The 21313-nt window shown below is 44.2% G+C and overlaps 1 protein-coding gene across 4 annotated transcripts in view; it reads left to right on the top strand.

The window, feature by feature from the left end:
- Window positions 1-21313, top strand: part of COG5 (component of oligomeric golgi complex 5) — a 163158-nt gene that overhangs the window by 88739 nt on the left and 53106 nt on the right. For all 4 annotated transcript variants that reach the window (XM_077935793.1, XM_077935794.1, XM_077935795.1 and 1 more), the window contains 4 exons: window positions 7518-7683; window positions 9317-9429; window positions 9532-9609; window positions 19801-19882. In XM_077935793.1, coding sequence (XP_077791919.1) covers window positions 7518-7683; window positions 9317-9429; window positions 9532-9609; window positions 19801-19882 — 439 coding nt within the window. The remainder of the gene's footprint in view (window positions 1-7517; window positions 7684-9316; window positions 9430-9531; window positions 9610-19800; window positions 19883-21313) is intronic.

Raw genomic sequence — 21313 nt, 5'->3', positions numbered from 1 at the left:
AGAGAGCTTCCCTAAGAAATATTGGCTAACAGCCTGCTTTAGAGATATTGCTTTAGAGAGTATTAAAAGTAGGATCCCTTTCTGATCTAAAAGCTACACAAAGACTTTCCTGACATGAGCAGTGTCTATTTATAGATAGATGAACAAACACATTTTTTCAGCTTATTCATGAAGGCAAGTTTGTGTAATCATCTTAGCATTACATGAAATACAAATACGCAGCTGGATGTTCAATGAAATGAGATTTTTATTAACACTCCTCACCCCAATTCCAAAGAGAAATATAATTAGTAACTCTCTTAGCATCCCACATGAGGCAAGCAGGCAGGTCTGTCTGCTGTGCTTCATGTTGATTTATCATCCTAACTAATTAATTTATACCTTGTCTCATCTCTGCAGTCAAGGTGGTATAAATATAGCAAAAACACATCGCCAAAAATTATGTGCTTGGGTCTGCATGGGCATAGCTTGTTCTTTAGTGGCTGCTTTTAAGATGCGTTTCATCTCCAATCATTTAGTTACCAGTCATAGCTTGGAATGACATTGTAAAGGTAAAGGTACCCCTGCCCGTACGGGCCAGTCTTGACAGACTCTAGGGTTGTGGCTCATCTCACTCTATAGGCCGGGAGCCAGCGCTGTCTGCAGACACTTCCGGGTCACGTGGCCAGCGTGACATCGCTGCTCTGGCTAGCCAGAGCCGCACACGGAACGCCATTTACCTTCCCGCTGGTAAGCGGTCCCTATTTATCTACTTGCACCCGGGGGTGCTTTCGAACTGCTAGGTTGGCAGGCGCTGGGACCGAACGGCGGGAGCGCACCCCGCCGCGGGGATTCGAACCGCCGACCATGCGATCGGCAAGTCCTAGGCACTGAGGTTTTACCCACAGCGCCACCCGCGTCCCTATATGTGTTTCATCTCCAATCATTTAGTTACTAGTCATAGCTTGGAATGACATTGTAGTTCTGTGTTTTAGCAATAGTGTCCCTTTCTTGTATAATTGCACTAGACCCTGGAAGTGCTTTCGAAAGCAGCCCAGTGCTATGAGTTGTGATGTTATGCAGTAGCTGCTGCTACCCAAGTTCTGACCAATATTTCCTGACCTTTCACCTCACCAAAGATGAAGCACATCCTCAAATTCTCCCCGCTTTTACATGAAATACACACACTCCTACCAGGCATAAAGAGTAGAGCTTTGTTTGCCTCGTCCATTGATTTATATTCCTGTGTAGTTTACTCCAGTAATTTAATCTGGCAACCTCTGTATTTCTCTGGCTCATTTCAAAAATAAGGTTTATAATTGTTAAAGCTCATCCCTTCCTGATAAGATGTATTGTGTTAAATTATTTTCTCCCCCAGTCTATGTAATTCCATTTGTGTCTTGGGCTGTTGACTGTTTGATTGTTAACAGGTTCTGAAGTAATTAAATTAGGTGAGCTATGATTACATGTGCAGCATTAGTAGACCACATCTGTGTACAGCAGAGTCAAAACTCTGTCAGATGACCCTTGAGGTCCCGCAAAGGGAAAATAATATAATTCTTCTTCCTTTTTCTCCTTGGGTTGATAATCTGATTTCACTTATTTATTCTACTGCATGATCCCCTTTAGACCTATACATTCTCCATCTTGTTTTCTCTCCAGGCTGCTCATTAAATTCTGAATAATTGCATATTGAGGCAGAAGTGCTCTTGGTGAAATTTATGCCACATGCACAAGATTACATCTTTGTACTCCATATTAATCTTTGCTCAAATCATTAATGTAAATGAGAACCCTAAGTTTGTCTTTCTCCCTATAAGTGTGAATGGAATTGGTTGGGAGGGGGCGGGAATGCTCCTGTATTATTTCTTTGACTTTTTGACAAAGTAGGTAAAGAGCTTGAATGCTACTAATCAGCTGTTAGTAAACTTTTGGTTACCCATAGGGATCACTATATTAAAATTGCATATAGTGTAGATTGTAGGTGGATTGCAATCTACAAACATTTACAAACAGTTAATAACCTTTACCCACAGAGCCTAGGACTTGCTGATCAGAAGTTCGGCGATTCGAATCCCCGCAACGGGATGAGCTCCCGTTGTTCGGTCCCTGCTCCTGCCAACCTAGCAGTTTGAAAGCACGTCAAAGTGCAAGTAGATAAATAGGTACCGCTCCAGCGGGAAGGTAAACGGCGTTTCTGTGTGCTGCTCTGGTTCGCCAGAAGCGGCTTAGTCATGCTGGCCACATGACCCGGAAGCTGTATGCCAGCTCCCTCAGCCAATAAAGCGAGATGAGCGCCACAACCACAGAGTCGGTCACGACTGGACCTAATGGTCAGGGGTCCCTTTACCTTTTTATCACACTTTTAAAATGTCCTTTCATCAATAACCTGCCTTGCTGTGGAGATGTAATTGTTTTCTTGCTAGAAGTCATCAAATGATGAGAGTAGTACGTGATTAGGCCATCATGTAATAACTGCAGTTTTCTTTTTAATGGAATGCTGGAATCAAGCTTTCAAGTCACACAGAACTTTTTCTAAGGCTGGAATTTCAGGGGGAAAGGAAAGATTTTGCCAGAACAACGCTTACTCAATTTAACAAATTTAACAAATTCAATAGGATTTCAAAAGGAAGCCTGCTTGTTAGATACCATTTTTTAAGAAATGCTTGCGATTCCGGATAGAGGGGACAGTTGCTTTTCATAGAGTGTGCCCACAGCTCCCACTTTAGTTCAATTTAATTAGCACATGATTTAGTTCAGGTGTAGGCAGCCTACCGGTAAGGGGGCCGGATGCGGCCCAATTGCCTTCTGAATCTGGCCTGCGAATGGTCTGGGAATCAGCGTGTTTTCACATGAGTAGAATGTGTCCTTTTATTTAAAATGCATCTCTGGGTCATTTGTGGGGCATAGGAATTCATTCATTATTTTTTTCAAAATATAGTCCGGCCTCCCACAAGGTCTGAGGGACGGTGGACCAGCCCCAGCTGGAAAAGGTTGCTGACCCCTGATTTAGAGATTGCATGTTGTGGGCCTTCTTTCATTTCCTTGAGAACCAGGGAAATGTTTCATTTAGTCAGGTGTTGGTAAAGGTAAAGGTACCCCTGCCCGTACGGGCCAGTCTTGACAGACTCTAGGGTTGTGCGCTCATCTCACTTAAGAGGCCGGGAGCCAGCGCTGTCCGCAGACACTTCTGGGTCACGTGGCCAGCGTGACAAAGCTGCTCTGGCAAACCGGCACCAGAGCAGCACACAGAAACGCCGTTTACCTTCCCGCTATAAAGCGGTACCTATTTATCTACTTGCACCCGGGGGTGCTTTTGAACTGCTAGGTTGGCAGGCGCTGGGACCGAGCAACGGGAGCGCACCCCGCCGCGGGGATTCGAACCGCCGACCATACGATCGGCAAGTCCTAGGCGCTGAGGTTTTACCCACAGCACCACCCGCGTCCCGCAGGTGTTGGTGGTACATGTTAAACTAGTGGCGGGGAACCTCCTGTCCATGGGCCAAACCTAACCTGCCAGGCCTTCCCATCCAGCCCACCACGTCTCTCCCAGTATCCCGAAACCACTTCCAGTCGCTTTCTAACATCTCACTGCTGCCTCCCTCTTTCTCCACATTACTGCTGCCTCCTCTCATTTCTTTCCTCTTTCTCGGTGCTGCATGTGAAAGTGGTGGACTGAGGGTAACGTTGGCCATGGAACGCTGTTCTGGCAGTTTCAGGGCCTCGTGGCTCTTCCAGATTCTTCCTCTGTGCTTAGGAGATGTGGAAGCACTCAGCTGGGTGACCTTCTGCTGCTCTTGCGGGTTTTTGGAAGCCGTTTCTGGTGCTCCAGAAACTCCAGGAGCCACCGCAGCTGCCAGTAAAGTGCTCTGCTTCTTAACGTTGCTATGAAGAAGCCCCTGCTCACATTTGAAGAGTGTGTGTGTTTAGTCCCTGAAAAGGTTTCTAAAGTAAATAATCGAGCTCCTAGGGAAAGGAGGGCCTCCGCACAGACCCGCTGAGGAGAGCATGGCAGAATCATAGAATCATAGAGTTGGAATAGACCACAAGGGCCATCGAGTCCAACCCCCTGCCAAGCAGGAAACACCATCAGAGCACTCCTGACATATGGTTGTCAAGCCTCTGCTTAAAGACCTCCAAAGACGGAGACTCCACCACACTCCTTGGCAGCAAATTCCACTGTCGAACAGCTCTTACTGTCAGGAAGTTCTTCCTAATGTTTAGGTGGAATCTTCTTTCTTGTAGTTTGGATCCATTGCTCCGTGTCCGCTTCTCTGGAGCAGCAGAAAACAACCTTTCTCCCTCCTCCATGTGACTTCCTTTTATATATTTGAACATGGCTATCATATCACCCCTTAACCTCCTCTTCTCCAGGCTAAACATGCCCAGCTCCCTTAGCCGTTCCTCATAAGGCATCGTTTCCAGGCCTTTGACCATTTTGGTTGCCCTCCTCTGGACACGTTCCAGTTTGTCAGTGTCCTTCTTGAACTGTGGTGCCCAGAACTGGACACAGTACTCCAGGTGAGGTCTGACCAGAGCAGAGTACAGTGGCACTATTACTTCCCTTGATCTAGATGCTATACTCCTATTGATGCAGCCCAGAATTGCATTGGCTTTTTTAGCTGCCGCATCACACTGTTGGCTCATGTCAAGTTTGTGGTCAACCAAGACTCCTAGATCCTTTTCGGACTATATGACCCTTTGGGTCCCTTCAAACTCTGCAGTTCTGTTATTCTAACGGGGGATGAGAAAGTCCGTATGTGATACTTCTGCATGCGCAGGTATGTGTGCATGTGAAATCGACTGTAGCTCTGCTCCCTTTGTGCTTTGGCCCCGCTGAGGCACTGGATGTGTGTTCTTTCAGTGATCTCTTGAAAGAGGGTTTTCCCCCCCTGAAACTGCTGCTGCTGCTTTTACTAAGCAACACAGGAGGCATTTTGGTTTTAGTCACAGCAGCATGATCATTAAAGCTTTTTGTCCCCAGCAAGAGATTCCAAAAAAAGTGAGACCTGTGAAGAATTCCTGGAGAGGGTTTTGTCAGATAGAGCCAACCTTTTCGTCAGGGTGGCTGCAAATACAGTGGTACCTCAGGTTAAGTACTTAATTCGTTCCGGAGGTCCGTTCTTAACCTGAAACTGTTCTTAACCTGAAGCAGCACTTTAGCTAATGGGGCCTTCCACTGCCGCCACACCGCCGGAGCACGATTTCTGTTCTCATCCTGAAGCAAAGTTCTTAACCCGAGGTACTATTTATGGGTTAGCGGAGTCTGTAACCTGAAGCATCTGTAACCTGAAGTGTCTGTAACCAAAGGTACCACTGTACCATATTGGCCTTAATATAAGCCTCACTTTCCCCCCCAAATTCCGACCATGAAAAGTTAAAGCACAGCTTATATTCGCAACCTTACAGTATGCAGCCAGGAGCGCAGGGCAAACAGTGCCAGGAGCGTGGAAAAGTGGCGACTGCCCTGTGTGTAGTCCCCATCCTTTCCCCCAAAGCCGGGAAGGGAGAGAGTGAGAAAGGGGAAAGTTCACTGGCAATGCAGTGCGGCTCCCCCACCCCCAGTACGCAGCCAGGAGCAGCGAGGAATGGAGTGTCGGAAATCAAGCTTTTATCAGGAGAAACTGGCAACTCTCCCAGGCACCCGGCTTGGTCTCCTGTTGACCTCCCTGGCTGCATTCCCCAGCAAGATCCAGGCTAGGTCTCGATAGGCGATTCTTCCCAAACGTGGGAAGAACACACCCCCTCCCTCCTGCTCCCCCGGCAGGGAAAAGGAGATAGACAGAAATGTATTTACATGCTTTTATTTCTGTCTTTGCAGCATTACAGAAAACATGTCTGCTCTCTTCAAACTCCAGCAGTCAAGTGACAAAGACTTCCTCTACTTCCTGTACATACACAAGAGGAAGAGCTCATATTACACTCTGAGCTAATTCCGGTGCATTGCCCTGTGAACTGACTGTCCCTCTGTTTCCCACAGACAGTCCCAACATTCCCATCATGTTTTGTTTTCAAGCTAGCAGTTTGCAGCTGCATTGCTTCTATATCGTAACATGGAGTGGCTTATGTTCGGATATAATCTCCTTTTTTTGTGTCCCCCCCCCTCCAATTTTAAAGATGCGGCTTGTATTCAGGTGCAGCTTATATTCAGGTCAATATGGTAAAAAGATTAGCTATATTGCTATTGAGTTTTTCAGGAATGAAGACTGCCAAGGAACCCCGAGTTGTGCTCTCATGAATGCAGTACCTGTGACATTGTTGTAAAGGACGGCAAAGCATCAATCCAAGGATCTTTTCATTCAATAAGTTGCACTGAAATAAATAAGCATTTGCTGCGACATGCAAAACAGCTCAGTTCAAATGTATGGCAGTGATCTCACTTACCAGCATGAGAGAGAATGAACGCGAACTCCATTTTAAAAATAGCCTGTAAGTCTGAGGATTACGGGAACCAGTCTTTATTTGGCGGCAGATGTGTTTAGGATCAGGATGCCAGTTATTAAGTTACTGAGATAACAGTCTAACTGCTTTATTTGCCATTGAGAAAAGAGTCCACATGTTCAGAAACGTCATTATAGAATGAAATGGGTGTAGGAGAGTTCTGAATCATCTCTTTCTTAGTAGAAACCAATGGGTCTATTGGAGCTCACCAATATCAGGGTTGTGTTGTGATGAACACTGTCTTGTGAATTGGTCACTGTAATTCCTTTACTTTTAGGTGGTTGGGGCTATTGATACTGCCTGTCCCATTTGCATTTTCCCAATGCCTTGGGACCGGTTTACTTGGAGTATTGGCTTACGCTATTTATCCCATCTCAACTGCTTGTTTGTTTGTTTGTTTGTTTGTAAAACTACAACTTTTGCAAGTGCCTTATAGTGTTCATTCCCCATACACAAGGAATCAATCTTTTAACTGTAAAGTTGGTGTGTCTTTTAATCTGCGATTTTAGTTTGTAATGTACATTTTACAGGTTTATTTTATTTATATTTGGGGGGGGGTTAAAACTTGCTTTTAACTTTGGTCTTTTTATTGACAGTTTGAATGTATATTTTATATCCTTTGTAAACCACTTCAAGGTTTTATATACATTTAGGTAAAGGTAAAGGTACCCCTGCCCGTACGGGCCAGTCTTGACAGACTCTAGGGTTGTGCGCTCATCTCACTCTAGAGGCAGGGAGCCAGCGCTGTCCGCAGACACTTCCGGGTCACGTGGCCAGCGTGACGAAGCTGCTCTGGCGAGCCAGAGCCGCACACGGAAATGCCGTTTACCTTCCCGCTATAAAGCGGTACCTATTTATCTACTTGCACTTAAGGGTGCTTTCGAACTGCTAGGTTGGCAGGAGCTGGGACCAAACGTCGGGAGCTCACCCCGCCGCGGGGATTCGAACTGCCGACCATGCGATCGGCAAGTCCTAGGCGCTGAGGTTTTACCCACATTTACATTTAAGTGGTACGCAAATTCTGTACGTATGAATGAATGAATGGTTAACGTACTGACACTTTCTGCTTTCTGTGGCTCTTTCCATCTCCTGTCTAGAATCCTACCCAAGTTGGAACGGCTCTTCAGGTTTTCTATAACCTTGGCACTTTGAAAGTCACCGTCACTAACGTTGTGGATGGTTACTGCACATCCTTGGAGGAGAACATCAACAATGCCTTGGATATTAAGGTTTTGACTCAGCCCTCTCAGACAGCGGTTAGAGGTACTATGCCTTCTCCCTTCTGTATTAATACAGTGCCTGGTAATTGGACATTATATTCCCATAAGCAGAATCTAATACAGTTCTTCATGTTCATATTCGTCTTCATCACACTTTACTGTTTGGTAAGCTGTTTCTTTTCTTCGGATGTGATAATACTGCAAGCTGCGAAGTGGAAAAGTCACATTGAGGTAAATGAATTGGCCCATTTCCAAGTCATTCTCACTTCAAACGTGTTGTACTTAATATTGCAGCACGGTATTCTCCTTCCCTCCAGATTTCAAGTAATGTCAACAGCTGGTGCCTCATAGTAACTGCAACAGCACAATATTTACTCAGAAGTACGTCCCCCAATTGAGAAACACACACACACACACACACACACACATAGCACAGCATCGCTTTCAGCTGGCATTTTTAGCGCTTAGACTTGTGACCCTCATCATAGCTAAAATGACATTTGCTTTAGCTCTTGGAATTTCTCTTGGCATGTGCCAAAAGGGCTTATAATTCTTCCCCATTAAAAATAAAATACAATGGAAGGAGGCAATAGCTCCTCTACCATTCTATACTACGGAGTTTGGAGCTCCTTTTGTGAAAGTGTTTAAATAGCAGTGTAATATTGACTTTCTGTTCTACTTCTGAACATATCAAATATATAACTTTATTTATTCATGACACTTCTATATTGCATATCAGCCAGATCCTCTGGGTGGTTTGTGAACTTCAAAATTAAATAAAATCCAAAATACAGTGGTACCTCGGGTTACATACGCTTCAGGTTACAGACTCTGCTAACCCAGAAATAGTGCTTCAGGTTAAGAACTTTGTTTCAGGATGAGAACAGAAATCATGCTCCGACGGCGCAGCAGCAGCGGGAGGCCCCATTCGCTAAAGTGGTGCTTCAGGTTAAGAACAGTTTCAGGTTAAGAACGGACCGCTGGAACGAATTAAGTACTTAACCCGAGGTACCACTGTAATAAAAAATGCACTGATATATGGACACACTTCAGAAATGGTTACCTTTAGTTAACATGCATTGGAAAAACGTGGCGATTTAGCTGTTCACTGTGTGCTGGCAGAGATTTATTGAGGCCTCCATGTCTGAAGAAGGAGCTGTTACTTACTTTGGCCACATTTATATTCCGCTGTTGCCCCAAGTACCTCAGGGTAGTATATATGAGAGTTACCCTGTTTTGTCCTTGCAACATCCTCACGAGGTCCAAAGACTGTTAACTTGCCCAGAGCCATCCACTGAGTTCATGGCTCACTGGAGATCTGTGCCCCAAACTCCTAGGTATAAATCCAAGACTTTTATGCAGTCATAGAGTTGGGAGTTTAGCCCAGAACCTGTGGCCCTCCAGATGTCATTGTACTCCAACTCTCAACAGCCCCTGCCAGCATGGCTAGCCATCAGGGAATGATGGGAGCTGGTGTTCAGCAACGTTGGAGGCCTACAGGCTGCCCATTTCTGCTCTAGCACCATTCTGAACCAAGACCTCTTTCTTTCCATTTCTCTACCAGTTCCAGTACATCCCTTCTTGTGCATCCAGATATTTAAAATCCTAAGTGTAGCAATTCCCCAAGTTGAGCTGTTGTCGTTTAGGTTTTTTGAGACAGGTTGTTCTTAAAACAGGTGGCCCTGGAAGAGCATCTATGCCAACACCAGGAAACACGGCGGCCTTTAGAGCAGCTCTGTGGACCAATATGGAAAAGCTGATGGATCAAATCTGTGCAGCTTGTGGGCAGGTATTTGGCTATTTAAACATCCTCTTCTGGCTTGGCACGGTTTGGAGGGCACCGTGAAATGCAGAAGCGAGTTGGGCTGAAAATGACATCTTTCCTTTTCAGGTGCAGCATCTGCGGAAAGTACTGTCCATGAAAAGAGATCCAGTTACACAGGTGTGCTTCATTGAAGAATTAGCAAAGGTAACGCTTCTCTCCTGGCCCCTTCCTCTGCACCACATCTCTTCCTTCTAACTAAGTGCATTCTTGCAAAGGTAACTTGCCTTTTTTAATTATGTCAGCAGACAGGGAGTGTTCACTTTTTGGTATTTCAGTGTGTAATGAAATAGTGGTGACACATAGACTAGCCCGAACAGTGTGCATTGATGGATGATTCAAGATCTATAGCAGGCATAGGCAAACTCGGCCCTCCAGATGTTTTGGGACTACAGTTCCCATCATCCCTGACCACTGGTCCTGTTAGCTAGGGATGATGGGAGTTGTAGTCCCAAAACATCTGGAGGGTCGACTTTGCCTACGACTGATCTATAGTCTCTTGGGCACAGAGACAAGGCTAGCTTGTATGTGTACCTTTCAGGCAAGTAGAACTTAACCATTTGATGTTTTGTGGGACTGGTGTCTGGACCTCTGTCGCTTTGTGTACGGTGTTAGCCTGCTAGCGCAGGGATGGCCTGGTCTATGAATCCCTTGTGTGCAGTTGTAGATGAAGTAGCCCAGTTTCATCAAAGCACCAGGAATATCTTGCTTGCTTGTTCTCCTTGCCTTGGATGCAAACTAGTGTAACATTCCTTCCAGTAGCACCTTAAAGACCAACTAAGTTAGTTCTTGGTATGAGCTTTCGTGTGCATGCACGCTTCTTCAGATAGGGTATCCATCTGCAAAAAAGCCCCATCCGTCTTGTAGATGGGGAACTCTGTGGAATGGCCTTTTAGGGAGTGCAAGAGACTGAAGTATGGGAGGAATTGATAACCCAACAAGAGATGTGCATAAACACTGCCCCATCCCCACATGGCAGCATTTGGGCCCAATCCCTTGGGATGACTGCTTTTTTGTCATATTTGAAAGAATAATAAAATATCATTACGTGCCTTTATTAATGATCAGTGTTATCTTTCGCCGTAATACTGTGTGCATTGGCTAATTAATCTTATGTATTAGTAAGATAATAATGTGTCTTTGTATGGTTTGTCACATGATCCAGCCATCTGCTTCTCTCCTTTTTGGCAATTCCCTCTTTGATAAACAATCCACGGCTGTCCTTTGCCTACAGTAGCTCCCCTCTGAATACCTATTCTTATCCATTCACTTGTATTGTGCTGTATTCTTATTTAGACAAATTTGATGAATGATCTTCCCAAGGGCCAATAACAGTGCTAGCCAATCAGTTCATCTATCATAATTTGTGAAGGAGAGCCCCTTCCTCTCTTCATGTTCAAGTTCAAATTTTATGCAAAGGGAAAGAGAAAATGTTCCATGTGCTGGACTATAAATTCCAACGGATTCAATTTTTTTTAATGGAGAGGAGAGACCGTTTATGCAAATAGTTTGCAATATGAATATTAAACAGAGAAACAAAAACTTGTTTCTTGCGGCTGCATGCTCTTTGCAGTTTCTCATATGAATCGACTTAAAAGAAAAACCCTAGGAAACATACCCTCTTTATATGAGAAGCTTCTCACAGCTACGTGGTCTTTGTTAGGAGTTACAGCCTGCCCTTCCCAAGGCATTGGGCTGAGTAATAGTAATTTATTTTATTTTTTTTAAAGATTTTTATTGAAGTTTCAAAGATTATATAAAAACAAAACAGAACAATAAAACAAACAAAAACAAGTATAGTTTCAATCCCTTATTTTCTTGTAACTTACTTCCCCGACTTCCTCGTACCTCCCCTTTCTGTATTCCAATTTCCAATTATTAATTCAGCAAATCCTCACCCTTGTTTTTCATTTAAATTTTTAACCTTTCTTTTCTTTACTTAACCATTACCGCTAGAAACCACATAATTTCTAAACCAACGTCATTCTAACATTCATTAATTTTACAATGTTTCTTAAGGTAGTCCTTAAATTTCTTCCAATCTTCTTCCACTGTCTCTCTTCCCTGGTCTCGGATTCTGCCAGTCATTTCTGCCAGTCCCATATAGTCTATCACCTTCATCTGCCATTCTTCCAAGGTGGGTAGTTCTTGTAACTTCCAATACTTTGCGATGAGTATTCTTGCTGCTGTTGTAGCATACATAAAGAATGTTCTGTCCTTCTTTGGCACCAATTGGCCGACCATACCCAAGAGAAAGGCCTCTGGTTTCTTCAAGTAATAGTAATAGTAATTTATCTTACACACTGATGCCAGGAAATTATAGGCCAGGGACCTGCCTTGGGTAAACTAGTGGGAAGCATGATCAAGGGTAGAATGGCAAGGGAAAGGGAAGCATAAGTCTTGCCCTGCAAGAATTAGCATTGCTACTGCAAAGGGCTCTTGTGCCCTACTCATTTTCTGGAGTTCTGGGAGATGCCCCCCCCAAAAAATGTCTCTGTGTTTGACATTGTAAGTTTCTTTTTGGCACATAGAGGAAGACGTTTCATAGCTCAGTGACACATGCTCATTCTCCCTCTGCAAAATGGTGTCATCCTAGATCTCTCTGGCTGCTCAGTATTCTCAAATCATTTATGTGTGAAAATCTAAGTGATGAGGAATAGGGTTGGCTTTTTTTCATGGCTGGTCACTATGAACACCGCACTTCTAAAAATATTATTTGCTCGGTTTGGTTGTATGTCCAAAGATGTGTCTTTGGGACCAGAAGATGGGTGGGTGATTAAATAGACTGATACACCCCCTTTTTAAAGCTTCCCTAAACCCACTTTTGATGGCTTGAAGGGAGATGCCCTTAAAAATTCCTGCTCTTCCCTAGCAATATTGTTCTAGAGAGGACCACTGTAAATCCTAGTTTAAGTAATTCAACAATATTTTGTTTTATTGTGAATTCATGCTCATGTGGAACGTAGAGTGTGTAATACTAGTCAAGAGAACTCAATAGAAGAAAGAGTGTTGATCATTCAAATGAACATGTTTGCATTTGCATGTCTATTTCGATACCATAATTTGGCATTTATTTGGCTGAGGGGCGGGTCGTTATTCTGTCTCAGTGCTTATTTCTCTGAACTTCTAACAGAATGCAGTTTTATTTGAACCCCAAACCAAATGTGCACTGGCCTTAACATTCACAAATGGATTGGTATTGTGTGCTGAAAACCTGCCTTTTGCTCCTGCTACTGAAATAAGGCTATCATGTATTTTCTTAAGTCCCCTAGTTATCTAACATACAGTGGTACCTCGGGTTACAGACGCTTCAGGTTACAGACTCTGCTAAACCAGAAATAGTACCTCAGGTTAAGAACTTTGCTTTAGGATGAGAACAGAAATCGCGCAGCAGCGGTCCGGCAGCAGCGGGAGGCCCCATTAGCTAAAGTGGTACTCCAGGTTAAGAACAGTGTCAGGTTAAGAACGGATCTCCAGAACGAATTAAGTTCTTAACCCGAGGTACCACTGTATTGTCACAAGCTGCTAGGTAGGACTTTTGGAACTGCCTAACAAGCCGCTAAAATCTAGAAATGCAAGCATACCCTCAGTGTCTGTTGAGCAATAGGGACAGCCAGATGGGAGTGCAGGATCTGTTGAGTCTGCTGCCAGTAGATAAAAATAAGCTGATAAATCATGGAAATTCTAATACTCATTTAAAAAGCCAAAGCAATTTCACATATGATACTATCCGTTTCCACTCTACGTAAAGTGTCTGGAAGAGGAGAGAAGGTTGGATTTTTGTGTGTCCACATTAGAAAGTTGATCCAACAACAAAACACATTGGAACTTGTCCATTTTTAAAGGGCCGTTTGCCCATTCTCACAGGAGATGGTAACATAAACCCTGCATTTTACATTCTGTTTGCTAATTACTGGTGGCGAGGTCAACTCTAGCATTACATCTATCTTCCTCAACAGCTGCGATTCCACTTTAGATGCCCATCTGTCTCCTTGGAGACTCTGCAATGCAAGTCAATGGCCGTAGCTCCACCCACATTGGTCACTGGCCACCCCCACTTCTGCCTCTGATCCTTCCCATCACTGTCATGTGCTCCCCAGAACGTTGCCAAGGAGCAGGCGGGAAAGTGTTCCCCATCCCTGATTTAGACATCATTGCCGTATAAAAATAATATCCCCCTGGAATCATCTGTACGCAGATTAAAAAGCAAAGACACACACCTGACTTTTTCGTTTTAGTTTGAAAAGCAATATTCAAAAATATATAAACCATGTTCTCCCTGGTACCTACATAAAGAGATTACCTTGTAAAATGTTATTTTGCCACTGGAAAGCACTGAATATAATGAAACGTAGCCTGCAGTGAAACAAAACAAAAGACCCTCTTCAAAACTGTGGCGGTGTTTATTGATTGTGTGACCACCACACTATATTTCATATACACAAGAGCATAAATATATAGGCATTATACATATGTATATAAAATCTGATTCAAAACTCCACAAACAGAAATAAAGGGTGGATTGAGGTGATTGGGAACTTGACAGTTCCTCTACTGACATTTTTTTTTTACTACTGCAAATGATATCTTTTGCTCGGAGTCTCACATTTGGAAGTCACGTTGCTATAGAAATAGCGTGTACGGATCTTCCTTCGCTCAGTCCCACGAGGCCTGCGATACAGAATTGTTAAATCTTTTGCAGCCCTATGTTATGGCTTGCAAATATTCATGGGGTAACTTCCAAGGTCTTTTGTCTTCAAGATGCTTTTTCCAAACCTGCCTTTGGGGCCTCGGTGATTAGAAAAACGCTGTCCACATTAGTATTAAGAGCTTTGTTTTGGGACCCTGTAGCAGATGAACTGCACAGTAATATTCTCTGTATAGCTTCACATTTCAAAGGGGCTAGAGAATAAATGTTTTTCATTGTTTTAATCAAACGGCTCCTGGAGGCTGTGTTATGTGCTGTATAAAAAGGAGGACTGAAATCAGTGTGTCATAGTAAGGGTTGGTATTTTTCATATATAAATAACACTGTTGAGCACTTGCAAGTAGTCATCTAATAATGCACAAGTGGAATGTCATTTTAATTTTACATTTTAAACCTTGCCCAGGATGTAATGGTAGCTGTTGGTTATCTGTATTTTTAACTATTGATCTGTCATAATGCTCACCAGAGGGTCTATTTATCAAGCATGTTCTCCACGACAATCACAACCCCCAAGTAGTCACTTGGCACAAAATGGAAGAACTTATCCACAGGATTTTTTTCCTACCCAGTGCTAAGTAATTTGAGTTTTGCTGTTTCTGTTTATTGAGAGGACGACGACCAAGATGATCAAGGGGGACAGGAAGCCAAGCCTTAGGAGGAACGGTTGAGAGAACTGGATATGTTTAGCCTGAAAAACAGGAAACTGGGAGGAAGATAAGATGGCCATCTACAAATATCTAAAGCAGAGCTTTCCAAACTTTTCATGTTGGCGACACACCCCAGAGGTCAAACTAACCCCTTTCCAGCTCTGGGAGGAGCGCAGGGAGCGTTTGCGTGACACACCTACACACTGCAGCCGACACACTAACGTGTCGCGACAAAGAGTTAGGAAAGCTCTGATCTAAAGAGCTACCAAGATCTAAAGAGGTACCTTGGGTTAAGTACTTAATTCGTTCCGGAGGTCTGTTCTTAACCTGATCGCCGAAGAATTGATGCTTTTGAATTATGGTGCTGGAGAAGACTCTTGAGAGTCCCATGGACTGCAAGAAGATCAAACGCATCCATTCTTAAGGAAATCAGCCCTGAGTGCTCACTGGAAGGACAGATCGTGAAGCTGAGGCTCCAGTACTTTGGCCACCTCATGAGAAGAGAAGACTCCCTGGAGAAGACACTGATGCTGAGAAAGATGGAGGGCACAAGGAGAAGGGGGCGACAGAGGACGAGATGGTTGGATAGTGTTTTCGAGGTTACCAGCATGAGTTTGACCAAACTGCGGGAGGTAGTGGAGGACAGAGGTGCCTGGCGTGCTCTGGTCCATGGGGTCACGAAGAGTCGGACACGACTAAACGACTAAACAACAACAACAACAAAGAGCTACCACATGGAAGATACAGTGGTACCTCGGGTTAAGTACTTAATTCGTTCCGGAGGTCCGTTCTTAACCTGAAACTGTTCTTAACCTGAAGCACCACTTTAGCTAATGGGGCCTCCCGCTGCTGCCCCACCGCTGGAGCACGATTTCTGTTCTCATCCTGAAGCACAGTTCTTAACCCGAGGTACTATTTTTGGGTTAGCGGAGTCTGTAACCTGAAGCGTCTGTAACCTGGGGTACTACTGTAGATCGAGCTTGTTCTCTCTCCTGCTCCAGAGGATAGAACCTGAAGCAAGGGATTGAAGTTACAAGAAAGGAGATTCCGGCATAACATCAAGAAGATCTTTCTGACAATAAGGGCTATTCGACAGTAGAACGGACTCCCATGAGAGGTGGGGAACTCTCCTTCCTTGGAGGTTTTTAAGCAGATGTTGGATAGCCATCTGTCATGCATGATCTAGTTAAGATTTCTGCATTTGCAGGGTTTGGACTTGATAACGTTTGAAGTCCCTCCCGATTCTACAACCCTCCCAGCTCTATGATTCTGTTTCAATTCCCAGTAGTAAATTTCCACCATCAGCTGGAGGGAGTTAAAAAAGCTGGAAGGCTTTTGATTTTTCTCCTGTTTGGAAGCTACTTGTAGTGTTCCAGTCTCTTTACTTTGCAGCTGGTTCTCTTCCTTCCCCGTCCCCTCGAGGGGGAGGGCAGTCATATCTTGCTTCTGCAATTAAACCTCTTCCTGCTCTTATTGAGAAACCTCTATGGACTCATTGAGTAATGTGATTGGTGAGCCCTGTTCACACCGCTGATGTAATTTCCCCCAGAAAGGGTATCCATCTTTGTCATTTGCAGCAGAAACAGCAGCAGAGTCTTGTGACACCTTAATAGAATTAACACGTCTATTATGGCCTAAGCTTTGGTGGCCCACAATCTGCTTCGTCAGGCGGTTTGCCTCTTTTCTACCCTACCTGAGAAAGGGTGTGTGTGTGGCATTTCACACTTACCGTAACCTGATCATCTGGACTGTCCCACCTGCTTAAGGGATGGAGCCTAAAAGGTGATGCATTAGACAAATAGTCCTGGAGGATTCCAGCTCTGTTGCAGATTTGTTGTTGTACAAGAAGCAACTTTCCATAACTAAAGAAGAAGGGGAGACCTCTGTGAATATTCGCATTGTCAATCCACGTTGCTTAGCGTTCCAGTAGACTAGTGATAGGCACCACCTGCCTGTTTGAAGAGGACTGATAGATAGAAATTCACTAGTAATACTAGGTTTTCCTTTCAAATATAGATTAATTGCAAAAGACAGACAGCAAGCTTGTGATTTTTCTAAATGAGCAGATAAATACGTTTTGTCTAAAAATAGGATACTTGTTCTGTCTTAATGTTGAAGAAATAATTTGAAATGAGACTTTTAGATTGCAGCTGTAATGTCATTGCTTGTTATCACAGATGACACAGTATGCCAGGTTTTTGGCTGGTTCTGAGGAATTCATTGATTCTTTGGTAGTAATTGACTGGAACATTCAGTTATACTTTAGAGCAGTGGCATCAGGATAGATTAATGTGAACAAGTAGGTTCACATTTCTGTCACTACCAGCCGTTTTTGCCTTCAGGAATAATCTCATAATCCTGTGACTAGGCAGCAGTACGCTAAATTTGGAGCCTGTACTGTTGATGTGAGCATCTGCATCTGCATGTGATACAATGCTTGCAGCAGATGTAGTACTTCTGGTTTGCTTGGAACCTCCAGCTGGAAATTTATTGGGCAAAACCGTCAACATTGCATAATGTTGCATAATGCAGAAATGTGTAACTTTGAACCTTTGTTCCTATGGCTTTCGTTTGTTCTGTGATTTATCAGAATAGTGAGAGAATTTTAGTTTCACAAGTGAACATGCGCCAGTGGATTAGGAACCTCTCTATCATTGCCACACATTGCATATCTGTAGTTATTTAAGAGCACATTTGGATTATAGTTGGGACTTTCAATGAGTCAGTGAGCTAAAGGAGACTTGTAGACCACTCTTGGGGTTATCTGCTGGTTGCAAGTCATCAAAGTGTTGTCATACCTGAAAGATCACCTCACCCCCTACATCAGGGGTAGGCAACCTAAGCCCCATGGGCCACAAGCGGCCTATGGGGGTCATTTAACTGGCCCCCGAGCCGCCCCCGAACCAAGCCCCCGCGTTCTGTGCTGAACCGGCGCGGCACAGCGCGGGGACTCACTTCCACGGCGCTGGAAATTGTGGGCGCATGAGCAATCCAGCCCACGGAAGGATCTCCACTGGAGTGAACCGGCCCAGGTGAGGTAAAGCTTGCCAACCCATGCCCTACATACCTAAATTATATCTCTGTTTTATAGGAGATGGCACCCTGCAGATACCATCCCAAGAAACATCTATAGTGTGGCAGCACCTACACTTTGGAACTCCCACTCCTTGCATTGCAAACAAACGCCTTCACCATTGGCTTTTGGGCACATGCTAAAGACGTTCCTCTTTCAATAAGGCTTCTAAATTCTTTATCCCAGCTGATATCTTCCCTGGATCCAAATTGATTTTATGTACGGGTTGTTGTGTTGAACCGTTCTTATATTTATAGTTATTGCTTTTTGAAAAGGTTGGGCATCTGATTCAGTCAATCAATGTGCATTATGTAGCATTATGCAGACATAAGCTTCTGTGTAAGCATTTTCTACTGTGGGAAACAAGATACTGGACTAGAAAGGCCCTGATCCACCAGTCTCTTCTTGCATTCTTACAGTGAAATACAGGAAAAATATAGACTCATTCAACTATAAAATAGGATAGCGGTCCAGTCCGTAAAAACAGAAGGATAAAAATGTACAAAGTGGAATAATATTGGGTGGTCATAAGCATAAATCAAAAGATAAATATTGATTCAATTGATGTGTGAATACTAACCTTAATAACCTCTAAGTGCACATAAGTGTCTCAAGACAACTTACCGTATTTTTCGCTCCATAGGGCGCACCAGATCATAGGGCGCACCTAGTTTTTAGGGGGGGAAATAAAAGGGAAAAAAATCCCCCCCCCCAGGTCCAGGAGCGGTGGCAAGATTGCGCGCAACCTCGCCTCCGCTCCTGGAGCTTGCGGGACTAGGAAAGGGGGAAGCCCGAACTCCCGCCGCGCTCAGAAGGCTTGCGGATGGCTGCCTGAAGCCCGGCGAGCGCAGCGGGAGTTGGCACAGCGCTCACCAGGCTGCAGGCTGCTGTCCACAAGCCTTTGGAGCGCTCTGAAGGCTTGCGGATAGCTGCCTGAAGCCTGGAGAGCGAGAGGGGTCGGTGCGCACCTGCATTTGCTCCATAGGACGCACACACATTTCCCCTTCATTTTTGGAGGGGGAAAAGTGCGTCCTATAGAGCGAAAAATATGGTAATTGGGAGCAGTAAAGGGGAGCATGGCCATGGAAAGGAGCAAAACATCGCCTGCAGAGCAGAAGACTCAAGGAAGAGGACATCTAAAAGCACACAAATAAGATCGCACCCGTGTGTGTGTGTGTGTGTGTGTGTGTGTGTGTGTGTGTGTTGAAACTACATTTATATATGCACCTGTGTGTGCTGCTGGTGGAAGGGAGAACTCATTGTGTTGCTCTGAGGGAAATGGGTTACCAGACTCGGCAAAAAGCCTCCCGTGCTCTTGAAATACACTTACAGGTCACAAGAGGCTGATGCCCTTCGTCCTGTATTGCTCTTTAAAAGAGTAGGAGTTTGATTGAAACGATTTCCACTGAGCTGAAAAGTTAATCGGATGCAGTCCATTACTCATCTTGTCAGCGGCTTCCACTATAGCGGATTGTATTACAAGATGATAATCGGTCTGTTACTTGAGTTCACAGACAGCATTACAAATGTTTCTCTCAGTCGCTGTTTGTGTGACTTAACGTTCTTTGTGTGTGTGTAATTTTCACCTGGCTTCCAAGCTTCATGAAATAATTCCCCCCCTGGAAATAAGGCCTGTGCCGGCGATGGTGTGTTTTCGGTGCATTCTGAAAACCTTTCTACCCATCCATGCTCTCGCTTTTGAGTGCTGTTGGTCAAGTGCATTGCTGGTTACAGTCAATATGCCAAATCCTTAGATTGTGTTTTTATACTGCTTGGATGGACCAATGGCCTGAACTCGGTTTAAGGCAGCTTCTGGTGGTCCTTCCATGGGAGGCAGGAAGAGTACAGTATCCCTAGTTGTAAATTTGGGGCATTTCTGACTTGTCTCTCTCGTCCTCTTTTTCTCCCAGGATGGCCTGTCAGACATTTTGTGCACGTTTTGGACGGCAGTGACTCAGACTCTTGCCTCCCAGTTTCAGAAGGCAACCGACTGTAAGTATTGAGTCCGGCCTGTGTGATTCTTTTGTTTTCTACATTTATCCTGAAAATATGTTAATTCTGTAGAATTCGCCACTGCTGCCGCCCCCGCTACCCAGCCAAATAGTGCTCAATAAAATACCAGTGTGGGTTGGTAGGAATCAACACTCCCCCCCCCCCTTAAAAAAAATATGTAACTGTCTCCTCTCCTGCAATTCCTTCAAAGCAATATATCCACTCCTTCGGTTCAGCATGGGGGAGGAATGCCTGTCTTCAGAGCTTCTGACAACTTCCCATGCGCTAGCAAAAGCAGGAAGCAGCTTTTTCACTAGCATGCAGGGAAGATGTCCCCTACTCTGCTGAAGTAGCAGAGTATGTAGCTTTCACAAACTGAGTTAAAATAAAAAATAAAAATAATAAAAATTGTCCAGTAGCACCTTAGAGACCAACTAAGTTTGTTCTTGGTATAAGCTTTCGTGTGCATGCACATTTCTTCAGATACACTGAAAGAGAAGTGTATCTGAAGAAGTGTGCATGCACACGAAACCTTATACCACGAACAAACTTAGTTGGTCTCTAAGGGCTACTGGACAGGTTTTTTTAATATATTTCAACTGCGTCATACCAACACGGCTACCTACCTGAGTTTAAAAAACAAATACCTGTGGAAATGTAATAGGGAGGAGGTGGTTCTGTGGTGTTTTAGCTGTAAGCTACCTTGAGCTTCGGGGGAAAGGTAGGATATAAATTAATATAGTGATAATAATAACAACAGTAATACTAATAGGCTGCCTTTTTTGCTTGCTTGCTTGGAAATCTGCACAAAATAATGCAGGTAGTGAAGAGTTGCATTGCTGATCTACTAGGTGCCCACGATATCCACGCAGCATTCATGGTGGCACTAGGTGGAAAGAGAAAACATCTTTTTTCAACATTAAAATGCCGCAGTTTCAGTGCTCAGGAAATCACGTTTCCTACAACAGAAGCGCTGCCTTGAGGAAATTGGGTTTTGCATGATCCTGAGTACCAGCTATGCTACTTTGAAGAAATGCGCAGGACACACTGCAGTAACTGAATAATGGCAGTTTACTCCCCCCCCCCCTTTATACTAAAACATTTGTCTGGCCCCTGTGTGGTATGTGCAATTAAAAAAAAATCTCTTGGAAAATTAGTGATAAATATTTGTCATTGAATATGTATCAGTATTTCTGAACACCCATTTAGAGATCATTGTTCACATGTCAAGAATCAAAGAACATTTGAAAAGTGTGAGAGCTGATGTGGTGTAACTAGGGGGATACGGGTTCAAAACACTACTTGGACATGTGCGACTTTCCCCCCAGTTATTTCACCATTACTTTCTGCCACAGAGGTTGCCACCCTTTTGCCCATCGATGCCATGGTGCCGTGAAGGCTTTCATTGGCTAAGTTCCCCAGATTCTGAGC

The sequence above is a fragment of the Podarcis muralis genome, chromosome 10 (genome assembly GCF_964188315.1).
Source record: "Podarcis muralis chromosome 10, rPodMur119.hap1.1, whole genome shotgun sequence".
Lineage (NCBI taxonomy): Eukaryota > Metazoa > Chordata > Lepidosauria > Squamata > Lacertidae > Podarcis > Podarcis muralis.
Note: the sequence above shows the minus strand (reverse complement) of the source record. Positions and strands in the feature narration are given on the sequence as shown.